This window comes from Vipera ursinii, assembly GCF_947247035.1.
Source record: "Vipera ursinii genome assembly, chromosome: 1".
Taxonomy (NCBI): Eukaryota; Metazoa; Chordata; class Lepidosauria; order Squamata; family Viperidae; genus Vipera; species Vipera ursinii.
The window spans coordinates 202,753,243-202,773,352 of record NC_139512.1 but is presented as its reverse complement, the minus strand read 5'-3'; the positions used below and the strand labels follow the sequence as shown (position 1 = coordinate 202,773,352).

The following is a 20,110-nucleotide window of genomic DNA, read 5'->3' as shown; positions in this document are numbered from 1 at the left end:
AGTCTATAGAATGTTCCTGTTCACTTAATAAATCCATATCTTCAGAGTGGAGAGATAGAGATGATAGAAAAGAGGATGCAGTCTTTTAATTACACCCTTTTAGAATTTCATATTTCACAAAAAAATTGAAGGAACAGCAACTTAAGAATACATATTCTTAAGAATATATAAAAATGAATATATTTTGCATTTTTCTACTGAAGTAGGATAATATGTCCTTTGCTTTCAAGGAATGTGTGGAATTAGCATTTTAACTAAACTGGCTATCCAGGATAAATTGTGTTTTTAAGTTTAAAAAGACTGTCCAGATAGGTTTTGCTCAGTAATAAAATTTAAACTATTTTTACCTCTTCACAGATCTAGCAATGCAGTTGAATCAGGGGAAATTTGAGTATAACGGGTCTTGTGGGTAAGTAACAATGTTCAACAGCTGCCATTATATAGAACAATGTCACTTTTAATTATGTGCTGTAAATGAAAGACAGGCCGTAGAAATTCAGTCTGGTGTTATATTTTATGAAAAAAACCTGGAAGATCTGTCCCTGAAGGGGAGGAGATTGTGAGGAGCAAAAAAGGAACCACATTTTGCAAATAAAGCGGTAAGGTACAAGGTACAGTAGTAGAGTTTTATGTCCACATTCCCAAATGCCCAAATTTAAATTTCTAAATCTAAATTTGCTAGGCGGCTTTGTTTTTTTTTTTACTCATGAATAGATTAAATATTGTTATGAGTAGAAAATCAGAGCTGCCTAGCAAATTTAGATTTAGAAACCTAAATTCGGGCAATTTGGAATATGGAGGCTTTCCCTGTTACTAGTAATTAAATTTCCCCTCTGCTTAAGCAGGCAAACTCTCCCCCTTATTTGGCTAATAGTCCTCATTGTTCCTAGCTGAAGATGATCACCTAAAGTGCAAGGGTTTGGCATTTGCAGTACAGATCAGTTTTCCTTGAGATTTTTTATTATTATTATTATTAAGCAGCTTTTGTCTTCAAGATGTAGCTACTATCAATTGCAGTACAAAAGTTGAACTAGTTTTGACATAAACTCCCAACTGAACGCTGGCAGAACAATTTGTATAATGCCATTTGGGCACGTTGTTGTTAGTTGCAAAGTCGTGTCCGACCCATCGCGACCCTATGGACAATGTTCCTCCAGGCCTTCCTGTCCTCTACCATCTTCTGGAGTCCATCTAGGCTCACGCCTACTGCTTCAGTGACTTCATCCAGCCACCTCATTCTCTGTCGTCCCCTTCTTCTATTGCCCTCAATCTTTCCCAGCATTAGGCTCTTCTCCAGTGAGTCCTTCCTTCTCATTAGGTGGCCAAAGTATTTGAGTTTTAGCTTCAGGATCTGGCCTTCTAAAGAGCAGTCAGGGTTGATCTCCTCTAGGACTGACCTGTTTGATCGCCTTGCAGTCCAAGGAACTCGCAGGAGTCTTCTCCAGCACCATAGTTCAAAGGCTTCAATTCTTTGGCGCTCAGCCTTTCTTATGGTCCAGCTTTCACTGCCATACATTGCAACTGGGAAGACCATAGCCTTGACTATACGCACTTTTGTTGACAGGGTGATGTCTCTGCTTTTTAGTGTGCTGTCTAGATTTGCCATGGCTTTCCTCCCCAGAAGCAAGCGTCTTTTAATTTCTTGGCTACAGTCCCCATCTGCAGTGATCTTGGAGCCCAGGAAAATAAAATCCGTCACTACCTCCATTTCTTCCCCATCTATTTGCCAGGAATTGAGAGGGCCAGATGCCATGATCTTGGTTTTCTTAATGTTTAGTTTCAACCCAAGTTTTGCACTCTCCTTCTTCACCCGCATCAAGAGGCTCTTTAGTTCTTCTTCACTTTCTGCCATTAGAGTGGTATCATCTGCCATTTGGGCACACAGATATTCAATTCCCCCCAAACATGTGCAACTTCTCTCAAATATCAAGATCTTTATCATATCACTGTACTTTCTGCTGCAGCATGCCCAGAGATGTACATTTTAAAAATCCTAAATATTTTCTTGCATACAGGGCATTTCAGGTTACCTCTTGTATCTTCTCTGCTAGTTTGTTTATTTAACTGAAACTTGTTGGAATTGTGATCTAAGAGGTTTGTGGTATATAGAATATTTTTAAAAACCTTTCACAAGAAATACAAGATGTAATGTAACTATTTCCTTTGTGTCTTTTGGAAAGGGATCCCAAGCCTGGAATATAACAAAGTGCGAAAGGCAGATCTATTAACGCAGATAATAATTTGAGCAACAGATATTTTTTTAAAAATGTTAATCCCCACCAGTAAACTAAAGAAGGCAACATAGAAGCTTCCAGGTTTTTTGAAAGTTTAGCAGAGCTGCTCCGAGAGTGATATAGTAATATACTGATATAACTGCTCTCTATAAGTTTGATAAATAACTACGAATAATTAGAAAATTCTGTGTGTATCACTTTGTGGGTGTATATTCTATTTTCCAAAGGGAGAGATGGTATATCTTTACATGCGAATGTGGGAAAGAATGTGTGGGGATTGGAAATAATTGAATTTGTGAAAAACTATGGAAATGATCTGGAAAAGAAACTGAACTATGAAGTGGGATTCATATTCTTGGCTTGGGATTTTCAGACTGAGTTTAGTATGCACAGAATAAATGCATTTTATACACTGTGGGAGAAAAAGGAAAGAAGAAAGTAGGAAAAGAATGACTGTAAACTAACCAGACCCAAAACTAACCCTGTCCTTCCCACAGATTCATGGCCTTGTTATTTGCAGTTTCATAATTTATGATTTTATACTGGAACAGAACCACTATGAATATTAAGCATCTACCTTTATTTCCTTTTGATGCAGCTGCTTGGGTTTGTTTTTGTTTTTTTTTGTTTTGTCATTTGCTATTCAGCAGAATTCAATACAATTAGAAGTTTGCACTGAACCTTTGAATCAGAACAGGGCAGGTTAGTCTCACCCACCTTGTCTAGGCCGAAGAAAAAAAAATTAGGCCTTGGACAAAATGGCTAGGCTTCATTTCAACAAAGTCCTTTGTGCCTCAAAGGCTATATGATTATCGTTGCCATGGTGATTAGAATTTTCACCCAAGTTTGGGTTCTCATCACCACAAAAGACTCAGCTGGCAGTTCCAGTGGTTGGAAAAAGTTTTTATGGATACATTTTTCATGTCAAAAAAGGGAGGGGAAAACCAGCTGATACTGAAATGGATTCTAGCTTTAAAATTCTTTAGCCCAGAAGATAGCCACATGTCTTACGGATGTACTGTGAAAGTCCCAGCCCAACCAAAGGATGTGCAGCAGGAAAAAAATCGATACCATATTGAAGTGGTTAAATTATTCAGCTAATCGTAGGGTAGAAAATCCTGTCACATACTTGTCTAGTTACCTAAATTAGTGTAATTTTGAATGTGCACGTTAAATTTAATTTCTTAAAGGAAATGTTTCAGGTGGGATGAATTCATACAATGTATTATCTCATTCTGGTTACTGTAGGTTTTTTTCACCATTCAGTGAGTAAAATTTAGTTTCTCTCTCTTGGATATGCATTCTAAAAACAATACTCTTCCATGATTTGTTTTCAGCTGATTATATGCTTTCTACATATGACTTGAAGACAACTAATAACAATAATGGCATTTTATTTAAAAGGGATTAAAAGGGAAACATAAGTAGTTTTATCTAAACATGTGCGTTTTGATTTTTTTTTAAAGTTATCTTCTTAAACCAGATTTCATGCGGCGTCCTGATCGGACATTTGACCCTTTTTCTGAGACTCCTGTGGACGGTGTTATTGCAGCGACTTGTTCAGTGCAGGTAGGAATCTGTGCGGTGTAGAAAAAATGCTTGAAATATGCTACTTGACCTCAGATACCTGAAGCTGTTTTAAAATATAAAGAAAGGGCCACAGGTCATAAATAAATTGAAATAAGTATGAGACTATACATATACATACACACACACACACACACACACACACACACACACACACAGAGAGAGAGAGAGACAGACATATACACAAACAGTGCTTTTTTTAAAAAAAGGTGCTGGCACTCTCATCTTGGCGGGCGCAGGAGGCAGGGAGCGGTGCTGCTGCGGTCACGGCTGCGAGGGGTGTTGGTGGCGGGCTGCCCCCCAGAGCCGGTGCAGCTGGTGCTGTGGGAGCAGCGGGGCCCGCTCTATATGGTGGGGCTGCACGGAGCTGGAGGCGGGGTGGGCCAGGCGATGCAGAGTGGCCACTTAGGTATGCAGGGCGAGGCGACGGTGGCACAGGTCCAGCACCAAGTAGGCCAGCAGCCTGGCTGACACGGGTGAGCACAAGGAAGGAGTGCACATGGACTCCGCAGAACCCACCTCCCACTCCTTGTCCTCTCTTACTTACCTATCTGAGATGGTGTAGTTGGGCAGCAGGGAGGGATGCAAAGTTCCTGCCAACTTGCCTTCACTGCAGACAAGTTGCTGGTGCAACGTTTGCCGGCCATGTCTTTTGGCATGCTCAGCAGCAATTCCTATTGGCTTTCAAAAGCCAATAGGCGTTTCAAAGCCAATAGAGGGAGTAGCATAGCTTGTGCAAAAGCTTTTTTAGTGTGTGTGCAAAAAAGGGTGCCGGACCGCCATTCTGAGCGTTCTATGAGAAAAAAAGCCCTGCTTTTATGTTTTAATCTTATGATTTTAAAAATATTGTAAGTTGGCCCAAACCTCGCCATGTGGATTGCATACAAATATTATATAATCAGTAAATAAAGGTAAAACATATGTTAAATATACATCAAATGATAATATGCTTGCCTACAAATTCAATTCTTGCTCAATGACAGACCAAGGAGTTAACTCGGAAAGGTAAGAGGAAAATCTAGAAGAGGTCTGTGCAACTTGTAGAAGGGAAAGGCCCACACTGATAAATTAAAAATCTTTGTGGTCTGCAAAGGAATACTGGTGGGCTAATCAATGATTTGGTGACTAGAGGAGCATCTACAGTGTTGGAGTTCGTGGTCATGGTAAGCCATGGAGGCACTAGGCAACATGATTTTCAGGGCAGTGGTGGTGATTTTATTACTTTTTTTAAAAAAAAAATGTCTGTGCTCTGTCCAAGGGTGCTTGGTAGGCTGCATGTACAGGCCTGGTCTAGAATTTATTTTGGAGCATTCAACTATCTAGAGCAGGCATGTCAAACTCATTTTGTTTGAGGCAACGTCTTATAAAAGAATTTGCCATTAATTTGTTTTAATAAAATAATTTAAATCAGTTTTTCACTTGATTTCAAATTAAATGAATTATATTGGTTGACAATGAGATTTTTTTTAGTACAATTGCCAAATGCAATAAACTGGTTTTAGGTATATGTGTGCACTAATTATTTCAATACCGATACATTTTAACAACATATTCTATTTGAAAATGAATGCAAATGCAAATTATACATTTTTTGTGCAAAAATAAAACAAAATAACAGATTTTTTAAATTAAATTTATATGCCGCCCTTCTCCCTTAGGACTCAGGGCGGCTCACAACAATAAAAAGTAAGAGATACAAAAATTTTTAAAAGAATTAAACAATGAATATAAGAAATATGGGACAATTTAGCAAAATAAAACCCAAATTAAAAAACATGGTCAGTCCAGGCCCGCTTGTTGGAATAACCATGTCTTCAGGTCACTGCGGAAGGATCGAAGGTCAGGGGCCGTCCGCAGCTCCAGAGGCAGTTCATTCCAGAGGGTTGGCGCGCCCACAGAGAAGGCTCTCCCCCTGGGGGTCGCCAGCCGGCATTGCCTGGCCAACGGAACCCTGAGGAGGTTGACACTCTGGGAGCGAACTGGGCGATGGGAGGTTGACATTAGCAGCAGGTGGTCTTGCAAGTACCCCGGGCCTAAGCCATGTAGGGCTTTAAAGGTAATTACCAGCACCTTGAATCGCACCCGGAGGGCAACTGGAAGCCAATGCAGCTCGTGCAGGAGAGGTGTAACATGGGAGTATCGAGATACTCCCATAAGCACCCGCGCGGCCGCATTTTGCACCAGCTGAAGCCTCCGGGTGCATTTCAAGGGCAGCCCCATCAGTGGCGTAGCGTGGGTTGTCAGCACCCGGGGCAAGGCAACCGGAAGCGGAAATAGAGGGGCGGGCGGGCAGTGACGTCACGGCACTGCTGAAAAGACGCGCCCCGCAGCGGCGTAGACTTTCCAAGAAGAGTTGCGTGCATGCGGGATGCTTCCGGGTCCCTCTCGAGGGCGGCTGGGCGGGGCTCCGACCTGCAAGAGCCGCTGCATTCAACCTCGCACGTGAGCCCCGCTAAATAAAGCCATGCATGCGCACGAAGCTAGGCCGGCCGGCCAGCGGGTCCGTCTTCGCTCGGCCAAACCTGCCAGGGCGCCTGCGGGGCGCTTGCGGTTGGCCTGAGCCTGGGCGGAGAGTTGGCCGCTTCTATTTATTTTATTCAGTTTATGTGGCCGCCCATCTCACCTGCCGGACTCATTTCGCTTTGCAAGAAAGAACAGCTCGAGAGCGGAGCCAAGCCAACTCTGTGCAGCCCTTGGGGCTCCCTGAGCAGCTCAGTGCGAGCGCGCCCCCCCAGATGTTGCGCCCGGTGCGACCGGCCCCCCCTGCACCCCCACGCTACGCCACTGAGCCCCATGTAGAGAGCATTGCAGTAATCCAGGCGAGAAGTGACAAGGGTGTGGGTGACCGTGCATAGGGCATCTTGGTCCCAAAAGAGTCGCAACTGGCGCACCAGGCGAACCTGCGCAAAGGCCCCCCTGGTCACGACGGTGTTGTGATTCAGGGCCAGCCTGTGGGTCCGGCAGCCGGCTCGGATGTCTCGGATGACTCAGATGAGGGGGAGGAGGAGGGTGTTGAAGACGAGCTTGCTGATGATGGCTTGGAGGCTTCGCAGAGCCCCCAGCCAGGGCCCTCTTCTCAGCTGCGCGAGCCCAAGAGTGCGGATGATGATGACCCACAGCTGGCCCTGTTCAAGGACGCCCGACGCAGGAGGCAGTCAAGCAGGAACAAGCAGAGAAAGGCTGTGGGACTCCTCGGAAGGAGGCACAGGGAGGCCACGCCCTGAACTCTAAATAAAAGGAGTGTTTGGGGAAGGGCTGGTTGCTGAAAGCAACCGTTCCGTTTGAGGATTCAAGTTCCAGTGTTTTGTTTCTTGTTCTGTTGTTTGTGTAATAAATCTTGGCAGACGCTTTCCAGCCTCAGACGCTCTCCAGTCTCTACTGTTTATACAGGGGTTTGCCTTTCTGCAAGGCCGGTAGCAGGCTGGTTCAGAACAGTTTGCTTTCAGCCTCCCACCCCTTACTACTACGATGGAGCAGCTACGTGCCAAGAATGCTCAGCTCACTCAGCAACTCACTTTGCTGGCAGCTCAGGTGGCTCAACTGCAAGCTCAGGTACATGCTGCACCCCCACCCAGGAGGAAATGTCAGATAGCAATGCCGGATAAATTTGCTGGCAATCCAGAATTGTTTCCTGCCTTCCTGGGACAATGCCAGCTTTTTATCAGCGTGAGAATAGCTGATTTCCCCACTGACCGGGATAAGGTGGGATTCGTGTTAAGCCTTCTTTCGGGGGATGCAGCTCGTTGGGGCACGCCTTTGCTGGCACAACCTAGCCCTTTGTTGGATAACTTTGTGGGGTTTTGTGACCATATGCGCCTAATGTACGAGGACCCAATTAAGATGCAGACTGCCACCCGACGCCTGAAAGCTCTGAGACAGGGTCAGCGCCCCCTACAGGCTTATATCAGTGATTTCCGGCTGCTTAGCCAGGATTCCGCCTGGAATGAGGCTGCGCTTGTGGATGCCTTCCAGGATGGATTGTCGGAGGAGATGTTGGATGAGCTGGCCCGCGTGGACATTCCCTCAGACCTGAATGGGCTGATCCATCTTTGCCTGCGGATCGATGCCCGGCTGCAGCAGCGAAAGAGTCGCCGTGCCACCCCACAGACCCCTGCCGCCCCTGTTGTGCGTGAGCCCCCAGTCCAAAGGGAGGAGCCAATGGAGCTGGGTGCCGCCAGGTCTCGTCTATCGGTGACGGAAATGAACAGACGACGATCGGGGGGGTTGTGTTTTTACTGTGGGGACCCTGGACATTTGGCTGCTTCTTGCCCAAAGAAGCGTCAGCGGGCATCAGTGACCAAGCCTGCCCCGAGAAAGTCCCCTACTTTGCTGTCGGGAAACGGCCCGAGCCCGATCTAGACGGTGTGATAGATCGGGCGACCCACAACAACCACACCGAGCGACGCCGTTCCGTTGGTGCCTGTGAACCTCCACGGCATTTGATTTTGGAGGCACGTCTGATCCTTCCTGGCAAGCCAGAGGGGATTCCAGTCCATGCCTTAATTGACTCTGGGGCTACCACAAACTTTATGGACTCGGCCTTTGTGGCCAAATGGGCTGTTCCCCAGTGTCCGGTGGATCCGCCCATGCTAGTGGAGACTATCGATGGTCGAGTGCTCCTGTCTGGGCCTATTATGGCCGCCACGCAACCAGTGTGTATGGCCATCAGTTCCCATGTGGAGGCCATCCAGTTCTACATCACTTCGGATCTGCACTTCCCCGTGGTCTTGGGACTGGCGTGGCTCCGGGCGCATGATCCACAGATCTATTGGTCTCAGAACTTGGTCACCTTCCCAAGCTTGCAGTGCGTGGACCACTCCCGCCATATCTGTGCCGGCCAGGTGGAGGGTTCCCCAGGGGTTTCCTTGCCTCCCGAACTGTCCGACTTTGCTGATGTGTTCAGCGAGTCAGAGGCGGATCAGTTACCCCCGCACAGGCCCTATGACTGCTCCATTGATTTAGTCCCTGATGCGCCTCTCCCAGTGGGGCGTTTGTACTCCATGTCGGAGCCCGAGTTGGCTGCATTGCGGGACTTCCTGGAAAAGAATTTGGCTCGCGGTTTCATCCGGCCCTCGTCCTCGCCAGTGTCTGCGCCCGTGCTCTTCGTCAAAAAGAAGTCGGGCGAGTTACGACTTTGCTGTGACTACCGGAAACTCAACGCCATCACGGTGCGCAACCGTTACCCGCTGCCCCTCATCCCCGAGCTCTTGGACCGACTCCGGGAGGCTAAGATCTTCACGAAACTGGACCTGCGTGGAGCTTACAACCTCGTCAGAGTTCGGCCGGGTGATGAGTGGAAGACGGCGTTTGGTACTCGCTATGGACATTTTGAGTACACGGTGATGCCGTTTGGCCTGACCAACGCCCCCACTGTGTTTCAGCATTTTATGAACGACATCTTTCGGGATCTGTTGGACCAGTTTGTCGTGATCTACCTGGACGACATCCTGATTTACTCCCTGTCGCGTGAAGTGCATCATCAGCATCTCCGTCAGGTCCTGCAGCGCCTCCGGGAACATCGGCTGTTTGCCAAGTTAGAGAAGTGCCAGTTCTACCAGGTGACCATCGATTTCCTGGGTCACCGCATTTCTCCTGAGGGCATCGCCATGGAGCCGAGTAAAGTTGAGTCGTTGCAGAGTTGGCAACCCCCGCGTCGCGTGAAGGATGTTCAGCGACTTCTTGGATTTGCCAACTACTATCGAACATTCATCCCTGGCTTTGCCGCCTTGACAGCCCCCCTCACCCGGCTCCTGCAGAAGAAGACTCGGTTCCAGTGGAACGCACCAGAAAAACAGGCGTTCCAGGCTTTGAAGGACGCCTTCATGAAGGAGCCCATCTTGAAGCATCCTGACCCGCAATGGCTGTTTGTCGTGGAGGCGGACGCCTCCGACATTGCCATTGGGGCCGTGTTACTCCAGGCAACGACGCCCAGCGGTACCCTTTTCCCTTGCGCGTATCACTCGCGGAAATTGAACCCCTCGGAGCGCAACTATACCATCTGGGAGAAGGAGCTGCTGGCCATCAAGGCGGCGTTCGAGGCTTGGAGACATCATCTGGAGGGGGCGCGGCATCAAATCGAGGTCCGGACGGACCACAAGAATCTGGAAAGCCTGCAGACCGCTCGGAATTTGAACCAACGCCAGATCCGGTGGTCCCTTTTCTTTGCGAGGTTTGACTTCCGAGTTCGGTACATACCAAGCGGGCACAATCAGAGAGCGGATGCTCTGTCCAGGAAGCCTGAATATACCCGAGTGGAAGACAAGCTTCTGCCCAGGACAGTGATCCCCGTCGAGTGTTTTGCTGCGGTGCGGGAGCCGGTTGATATACGGGCTCGGATCCGGGAGGCGCAGCAGCAGGAGGCGTGGGTGGCTCAGCGGAAGGAGGAGGTAGGGCCAGACTCGCCTTGGACGGTCACGGATGGACTCTTGTATTATCGTGACCGGCTCTATGTTCCGGGAGGGCCACTCAGGGGACTCGTCCTCAGCCAGTGTCATGATAACCCGGCAGCGGGGCATTTTGGCCTGTTTAAGACTCTGAACCTGGTCTCCCGTACCTTCTGGTGGCCCCGAGTCCGACACGACGTCCAGTCTTATGTCACCTCCTGCATCCCATGCAGGCAGGCCAAGTCAGCGACAGGGGCCCCGCCTGGTTTACTGCAGCCTTTGCCAACACCCAAGAGACCCTGGGGGGCTGTGTCCATGGACTTCCTGACGGATTTACCCCCATCCTCCGGCTTCACGACAGTGTTTGTGGTGGTGGACATGCTGACCAAGATGGCGCACTTCATCCCCTGTCGCGGCTTACCGTCAGCTCGCGCCACTAGTCGCATGTTCATCCAACAGGTGTTTCGGCTGCACGGCCTCCCCGATAGAGTCGTCTCCGATAGGGGGGCCCAGTTTACAGCCCGCTTCTGGCAGGAGTTGATGCGTGCGTTGGACATTAAGGTTTGCCTCTCGTCCACGCATCATCCTCAAACTGACGGGGGTACCGAGAAAGTCATCGGTATCCTGGAGCAGTATCTGCACTGCTACGTCAACCTGCAGCAGGACAATTGGGTGGACTATCTGGCCATAGCCGAGTTTGCTTTTAACAACTCGCAGCACACCTCCACGCAGATGACACCGTTCTTGGCCAATGTGGGTTATCACCCCCGGTTTTTCCCCCTTTCTCCCGTGGACTCACCGGAGCCGGCAGCGAACGACTTCATGGCGGAGTTACAGGCGATCCATCGGTTGGTGCGACGGCAGCTGGAGAAAGCCAAGGCCGACTACAAGAGGTTTGCCTATCGGTCGAGACGGGATACGCCTCCACTATCGGTGGGGGATCGGGTCTGGCTGTCCACCAGGAACCTACCATCCACACGGCCGGCGAGGAAGCTGGACCACCGTTACCTTGGACCATTCCCAGTCGAGGCTGTCATCAACCCGGTCGCCTATCGTTTAACTCTGCCACGTTCCCTGCGCGTGCACCCAGTCTTCCATCGGTCTCTGTTGGTCCCCGAACAACCGGCTTGTCCACTCCGCCAAGTGGAACCTCCACCATCAGGACCTCGTGATGGAGGCAGCACCCCCGAGTACGAGGTCGCCAGCATCAGGGATTCCCATTGGTTGAAAGGTCGTTTCCAGTACCTGATCGAGTGGAAAGGGTACGGGCCGGGGGACTTCACATGGGAAGACGCGACCGCCGTTCATGCCCCTGCGTTGGTGACTGCTTTTCACGAACAATTCCCATCCCGACCGCATCCGGATCGGCAGCCCCGGGGGAAGGGCCCTGCGGTGCGGGATAGTGTTGTGATTCAGGGCCAGCCTGTGGGTCCGGCAGCCGGCTCGGATGTCTCGGATGACTCAGATGAGGGGGAGGAGGAGGGTGTTGAAGACGAGCTTGCTGATGATGGCTTGGAGGCTTCGCAGAGCCCCCAGCCAGGGTCCTCTTCTCAGCTGCGCGAGCCCGAGAGTGCGGATGATGATGACCCACAGCTGGCCCTGTTCAAGGACGCCCGACACAGGAGGCAGTCAAACAGGAACAAGCAGAGAAAGGCTGTGGGACTCCTCGGAAGGAGGCACAGGGAGGCCACGCCCTGAACTCTAAATAAAAGGAGTGTTTGGGGAAGGGCTGGTTGCTGAAAGCAACCGTTCCGTTTGAGGATTCAAGTTCCAGTGTTTTGTTTCTTGTTCTGTTGTTTGTGTAATAAATCTTGGCAGACGCTTTCCAGCCTCAGACGCTCTCCAGTCTCTACTGTTTATACAGGGGTTTGCCTTTCTGCAAGGCCGGTAGCAGGCTGGTTCAGAACAGACGGTTAGATGATCTTCCAGGTTAAGCCGTGAATCCAGGAGGACACCCAAGTTGCGGGCCCTTTCTGAGGGGGGCAATAACTCTCCCCCCCATCAAATGTTATCATTAGTTATCCTTAGATAAAAATAATTCTATCATCCAAAACTGTAAATTAGACTGTACGGATTGCATTTCCTTCAATTTGAGCCATCTGAAGGCCTGTCGCTGCGATGCATTCTGCTGCTTTGCAACCTGGCTGCCTGAGGAGAATTTGGCTCTCCGGAACAGTTTCCTTCAGCTTGTGTGTGTGTGTGTGTGTGTGTGTGTGTGTGTGTGCGTGCGCGCGTGCAAAAAAAGGTGCCGTAACGCCGTTCTGAGTGTTCTATGGGAAAAAAAGCCCTGGATATATCACATATAATTGAAGATTGTAATTACCATATTTTTCGGACCATAAGACGCACCCAGTTTTTAGAGCAGGAAAACAAGAAAAAAAATATTCTGAACCAAATAGTACCGGTATACTAGGAAGGAAGGAGGGGAGAGAGAGAGAGAAGGAAGGAAGGAAGGAGGGAGGAAGGAAAAGAGAGAAAGAAAGAAAGAAAGAAAGAAAGAAAGAAAGAAAGAAAGAAAGAAAGAAAGAAAGAAAGAGAAAGGAGAGAGAGAAAGAAGGATGGAAGGAAGAAGGAAGAAAGGAGGGAGGATGGAGGGAGCAAGGAAGAGAGAGAGAGAGAGAGAGGAAGAAGGAAGGAAGGAAGAGGGAAGGAAGGAAGAAAGAAGGGAGGGAGGGAGGAAGAAAGAGAGAAAGAAAGAAAGAAAGAAAGAAAGAAAGAAAGAAAGAAAGAAAGAAAGAAAGAAAGAAAGAAAGAAAGGTAGGTAGGTACCGGTAGTTTCTTTTCCCTGAATAGGTTTTCTAAGATGCCGAAGCATTTTCAAACAATTACCAGTATTATCTTGCAAATGGGAAATCACTTCCAATAAACTTCGCAGAGAAACCTGCAGGGACAACTCCTCACGGCTTTGCCTATGAGGTTTAGTTTAGCAAAAACTTTCTTTAGCAGCGAGGTAAAAGAAAGAAAATGTGCGCGCGCAGGGAGGGGGAGGCAGTCAGAAGGCATGGCAGGCACGTCCGTATTTCCTCCCCTGCCGACCAATCACAGGGGCGGGGCGGAGAATTCCATGTCTTCATTCAATCACGTCTCTCCAAAGGAGCTGATGGACTGCGCTGACTGAACGGGAGACAAGTGTTTTCGCTTACCTTCGGACCATAAGACGCACCTCGTTTTTCCACCCACTTTTGGGAGGGGAAAAGTGCGTCTTATGGTCCAAAAAATACGGTAGTTGCGTGTGCACGTTCAGCAAGTGTGATGTATTTGTGCTGGCATTTCTAGGCCTCTTTCCAACCACATCCAGAAAAATTTGTAACAAACATTGGAATTCTTAAGGCCATGTTTGGTATTTCCCAGCAATCTGTTACTGGAAGGAAAAAGCAATCCCTGCTGCATTACTGATCCCATAGAATCATTTGCATGTATGCAGGTATAGTTATGGATGAGAAATATTGGTTGCAAAGTTGGCATTTCTGGATATAATACAGATATTTTGGACTTATTTTTGTTTCTTTGCATGTTTGATATTTTTAAAAAGGAATATGCTACTGACTAAGCTTATGCACATATGTAACATCTTTTGCTAGGATACATGACCACTGCTTTTCCAGAATGTGAAAAGTGAAAGATTGTGACTAAACAAAAATTTAATGTACAGATAATACCACCAGAAATTATTTTAGCCTTTTAATAAATGTTGTTATTGATGTTAAGCTCACCATGGAAAACATCATATATTGTTATGTATATACTAGGTTAATTATTTAAAGACTGAAGTGCAACATAACTAGATTCTAAATAATCTATTTTTCAAAACACACGGTCTTTTACGGTCCAAACAGTAAAAGTAAAGCCCAAATTAAGAATATTTCATTCTTAAGAATTTTTTAATTTAAAGTGGTTTAGTTGTAATAGATGGTTAGATTCAAAATAGTTTTCAAGAGTATGTACAAAAGGTACATTTTTTCTAGCATCTGCTAAATTAGACATATTACACTGAGAAAAATGTTTCTCATTTCTTTCCTGTTACCTTTATTGATTTCATTGCAGAGATGTTAACATAGGAAATAGATTATTTTGTTATCTAATTTTACCTTCCAAAAGACAGAAACAGATGAAAAATGTGAGGTTCTTTCCTGTTGGTTTTTTTGAATTAGCTGTTTTAGATTCTAAAAGTTTAGTTCCTAAAGAAGTAATCCTGTAAATAATTTTAATGTCCTCCTCTAATGCAGACTCTTTTATTACTCAAGGACTTCAACTCCCAGAATTCCTGAGCCAGCATGGCTCAGCTTGGAAACCTCTCCCTTTCCCCTCAGCATGGCTGGGAGTATATATATATTAAAGAGGAAGTCAGGCTATTCTCCAAAGCACCTGAAGGCAGGACAAGAAGCAACGGATGGAAACTAATCAAGGAGAAAAGCAATCTAGAACTAAGGAGAGATTTCCTGACAGTTTAGAACAATTAACCAGTGGAAAAACTTACCTCCAGAAGCTGTGAATGCTCCAACACTGGAATTTTTTAAGAAGAGACTGGACAGGGTTTCCTGCCTGAGAAGGGGTTAGACTAGAAGACCTCCAAGGTCCCTTCCAACTCTATTATTTATATATTTATATATATATTTATATATGTGAATAACACTAAACATTGATATATGCTTGACTATATTAAATTTCTCATTGGACTGAACATTTTTATGCTTCCATTTCAAGGTCATATCTGGTCAATTTTTATCAGACAAAAAAATTGGTACTTACGTAGAGGTGGATATGTATGGCCTTCCTACTGATACAATACGTAAGGAATTCCGAACACGGATGGTGATGAACAATGGCTTAAATCCTGTTTACAACGAAGAATGCTTTGTGTTCCGAAAGGTATGTATTTCAGTAATGCCTTTGAGATTTTATGAATAACACTTTGCCTCAACATTTTTCCTGAATAAGGAACTTTTAGGAAAAGATCCACCAATCTGATGTCCCCTCAACAGCGTTGAGTTGACCAGTCCCCAAATGCTCAGTTGAAATTTCAGTTCTGGGCATTGCAGGCACATCACTTCAGTAAAAGAATGGTTTGGGGAAGGCTGATTTAGGAGAGCAGGTCTTGCTAGCGCTTTCCCTTCATCTACCATGACACACTTTTTGTCATGGGATAGAGTTAACTAAATCTGGATTATTTTTTTTAAACGGAAACTTTTGTAGCTATCACATGATTTTTATTTTTCTGTTTGGCTTTTCCCTCTTCTTGCTTCCTCCTCCTCCTCCTCCTTCTCCTCCTCCTCTTCTTCTTCCTCCCTCTTGGAGGAACAGCCTCGTTCGTGGCTATGGCTATGCCTGTGTTCCAGGTATGCAGTCTGCTCAGAATGAGCTCCAGCTGGGGGAACCTCTGCCTTCCTTGGAGAGTACAACTTCTTCCCTGCCCTGGCAGTGCCCTGGCTATCTTGCACTGTTCCTTCAGCCAAGAGGGCAGGTGAGACCCGGCATCCAAAGCTAAGGTCAATGTCATTACGTGGATTCAGTCAGGGGCTGCTGCCTCTGCATCTGAGGCTGGCTCCCTCGTCCTGTCTGCGTCGTGTATATCTCTTCTCTCTTCCACACACAAACGTTCTAGACACCATTTGGAGAAAAGTAGTTTTTAAAATATATATGTATACGTATATATATATATATATATATGGGTGAGTTTACTTGTGCCATTTTACAAAACGTTCCCATCACCATAGTTGCAAGGGGCAGTGTTTCAGGAGGAACATTGCGTATTCTTGGCCCGGCTTTCAAGACTGCGCCAGAACAAGGTGGTACCATGTGGGAAGCTCACGTGAACATTTTGGCTTACATGAAAGTGGCAAAATCTGTGTTTGGAATCAGGAAAACAGGACTTGAAAATAATACCATCCCTGTACTGATCTGTAGTGCAACCAAATTTGGAAGTCATGCATCATTCTGAAAACTAGAGAACCAAAAAAGGGCTGCCCAAATGACAATGGAGAGAGTCTTCCTCTCTCTGAAGAGAGGTTTCAGCATTAGGGAGGTCTTAAAGCTTAGAAATAAGGCAAGTCAGAGACGACAGAAGTGCAGAATTCTGCCCGGCACAGAGAAAGTGGATAGAGATGTTTTTCTCCTTTACTCAGTGCTACCCTTAGGGTCATCTAATGATAATCTGTGATAGGAGGTTCATAAGGAATTCGAGATTTTTCCACACAATGCTTAATTGAACTGTAATCTGCTGTCATAAGATGTAGTGATGGCCAATAAATTAAATAGTTTTAAAAGGAAATCAAGCAAAATTCATGGCGGACAAAGTTATTGACAGCTAGTAACCGTGTGGCCTGTATATCTTTGGTAGCTTTGCAGACAGCAAGCCTCTCAATGTCATTGGCAGTCTTCTGGCTCCCCTGTAGACATCAACAGGAAAAGCAAATATTGAACTAAGAAGAGTTTGGGCCTGATTCAGTGGACCTTCTCTTACTTCCATTCCTATACGGCATGTGTACTCTTTCTGTACCACCTTGTGATAAAATTGTTGAGGTGCTAATTGTGGATATTACTTTTGTAGAAGAGCTTCCTGCAAATGAAAATAACTAGGAGGAAAACCTCTCGTCTAATTTTGTTAATAAGCCAGCAAGGGATCTTTTTTTTTTGAATAAGGGGACTTTTCAGATGGGTACATTCCATGCAAGCATGCAGATCTCATTTCATTCTGAAGAAATGCCAAGTTCAGTAAAACATGGTTAAGCTGCACCATGTTGCTTGCATATCCACAATCATTAGCCCCTGAAACTTACAGTATGTATAAAGATTTGTCAAAATGCACATGCAGATTCACTCTTAAGTGCGATCCCTGGTGTCTAGTTTTTTTTTCTATACCGTTCTACTTTAAAAAAAAATTTTTTTGTCAAGTAAAGTTTATCCAAAAGTGTGTACGTTAATGGTGCCGTCATTTACAGTGTCTTCTATTCTTTTTTACCTGTTCTGTTGTCTAGAATGCAGAACAAATTGCCTGCTTTTTTTTCTTTTCTTTGTGATGTATTTTTCTGGCTAGTATCATGCCTAATTTAGGTATGGTTGGGAGCTAAGGCCAAATGTAAAGCATCAGAGTAGCATGACCCAAGTTTTTATGCAGCTGATAACTAACCTAATAACATTTCGACTATATCAGAAAAATTGCATAGACCAAGGGCTTCATGCCAGGAGAACTGTGTAATACGGTAGAGTTAGGGTTGCTTATTACCTACTTAGGTAGCATGAATCTCATGCAAATACTTAGCAGGCGCAGGTAGTCCTGGACTTACAACAGTTCATTTAGTGACCGAAGTTTCAACATCCACTGAAAAAAGTGACTTGGGACCATTTTTCACACTTACAAAAGTTGCAGCATCCCCGTGGTCACATGATCAAAATAGAGGCTTGGCAATTTATGACGGTTGCAGTGTCCTGGGGTCATGGGATCCCTGTTTGTGACCTTCTGAGCCTGGGGAAGCCAGGCTGGCTTATCGACTGTGTTATTAACTTAACAGCTGCAGTGATTCATTTAACAACTGTGGCAAGAAAGGTAAAATGGGACAAAATTCACTTAACGACTGTCTCAGCAATATAAATTTTGGGCTCAAGTGCGGTCGTAAGTCGAGGACTACATATGTGTCAATTGTGTTTTATTGTCAACCTGTTTTTTTTAAAAAAAATAAAACTACTGCTGTTGTAATATATATTCTGTGTCGTTATTCTTCTGTGAGCTATCACTCAACTGTGATAATGATATTTTGATATTTGTGTTGGGTCAGTCTTGCTATATTTAACCATGTATGCTAGTTGATATATTTCTCATTAGTTGCCAAATAATAGCCTAATTCTTTGGGGCCCTTTGTAATTGCAGAACTCAAAAACTGGACAAGGCTACCTTAAATACCATTGAATCTTTCCTTTTAACAGGTTGCCAGGAGAAGGGATTGCTTATATTCTGGAAATGTATATATCAAAAAATAAAGCGTGAATAACTTAAAGTGTAGAAAATAGCACTTTCTAAGGAAAAAAGTTTTAAAGAACCTTATAGGAAATATTTTTAATATAACATTTAATATTTGTATCTTTAGAAATCTTTTTAATCCTTTAAGATATTTTATCTGCAGTTTGAAATTATTATTCAATCCAGTCTTGACAGAGGCTACTGCCATTTTTTCCTCCTTCAGACAATTTTGCATTTGCTCTAACTAAACTATTTTGAGATGTCTCATTCTTGCTATGGAATGATGCCAGAAGGGACCCAGGCAATGATTACAATGCCGGCACTAATTATCTCCATTAGCTAGAAAAAAATGAGTTTCTTGTGTTCCATTGATGGAATCCTGGTGCTACAATGTGTTAAGCAATGGTCTTTTTTATTTTCATACTTTGTTCGGCAAGTAAGCAACGGTTCTGTTAGTAGAATCCATCGGAGGAAAGAAGATTAACTTGTTTGCATTGTCCTCTGCACTTTGAGAAATAGAAAAGACCTACATCCACTTAGTTTCTTTACAATCACTATTGTTGCAACTTGGACAAATGCTGTGAAACTACATGTTACCTTTTATAAAATCACATACAGAAGAGCACTTTTAGCTGTTAGTTTAGATGAAGTCACACAATGTTTAGAAGGAAATTCCTCCTAATTCTTTCCCCTTATGTGGGAACAAAAGTTGAGGATCACTTATCTTTATAACTTTATCTTAAATCTTTTTTGGATTAGAGAGTTTAGAACGTCGGCTGTAAATATTTTGGGAGGAAAGAAGGATTGCAATTCCATCTAAAAAGTACTACCCTTTAGTATAGTACTACGAGGAGCTTTATACACTGTTTTCCCACCAATCACATAAGTCTGAGTCTCCCTGTGAGTGGGTAGCTAAATTTGATAAATAAGGTCCAATTCTTTATGTGGACAATATTTGATAGTTAGAAACATTATCCCTCATGGGGTCCTTGATGCTCCATGAGCTTGAGTGGTTTTTTTTTTAATCCCATTTATATCCCGCCCTTCTCCAAAGACTCAGGGCGGCTTACAATCTAAGCACAAATCAAATGTGCTTAGCAATAGCCTTCGTTCTATGTATATGCCTGCTTATTAGGGCTTTCGCCCCCCCCCCCAAGCGGCATTTTTACAAAGTCAGCTTATTGCCCCCAACAATCTGGGTCCTCATTTTACCTACCTCGGAAGGATGGAAGGCTGAGTCAACCTTGAGCCTGGTGGGATGCGAACCTGCACTAATTGCAGGCAGCTGGTGTTACTTAAGGAGGCATTAGCCCACTGTTCCACCAAGGCTCTTGTTTGCTTGCAGACTTTTTTATTACCCGCCTAGGTAACTTCATCAGTGCTAGTGAGTATGTAATTTGCTCCTTGTTCATGTGCAGTAGCTTGCCCTGTCATTGTTAGTGGAGGTGTGGTTTTCTGCTTGGTATGGTAGTTCCTTGATTAGGGTATTTCTGTTTGATCATTTGCCTGGTGTTATTCCATGCTTATCTGCATACTGACTACTAGAGGATGTGTTCTGGTCTTTTTGTTTCCTCCTGCTACTATATAAACAAGGAGCGAACCCCACACTCCTAGCACTGATGGTATTACCTAGTTGGGTAATGAAATATCTGCAAGCTAACAACCAAGTTCAGAGAGCACTAAGGAGGACTCCACAGTTCAACCTATTCTCTTTCCTGCGTGAGAATCCTTCAGACTTGTTTTGCCCGCTAAGGAAGAAAATAGTGTTTTCGTCCATCAAAGATTATATTTCTGTCAGGGTGCATGACACAGATGAATTACATAGCTAATAAAATGTAGATATTTTGGAGAACAAAATGGGGACCTCTTTGGAGAAAGCAACCATGTGCTACCACAATAGTACTGAGTACTCATCAGACCAAAGTATCCTCCATCTTTTGAAGATTCATTTA

General features: G+C 45.2%; 1 protein-coding gene across 4 annotated transcripts in view; it reads left to right on the top strand.

Moving 5' to 3' along the window:
* Nucleotides 1-20,110, top strand: part of PLCB4 (phospholipase C beta 4) — a 200,674-nt gene that overhangs the window by 153,639 nt on the left and 26,925 nt on the right. For all 4 annotated transcript variants that reach the window (XM_083348195.1, XM_083348194.1, XM_083348196.1 and 1 more), the window contains 3 exons: nt 358-409; nt 3,701-3,803; nt 14,909-15,073. In XM_083348195.1, coding sequence (XP_083204321.1) covers nt 358-409; nt 3,701-3,803; nt 14,909-15,073 — 320 coding nt within the window. The remainder of the gene's footprint in view (nt 1-357; nt 410-3,700; nt 3,804-14,908; nt 15,074-20,110) is intronic.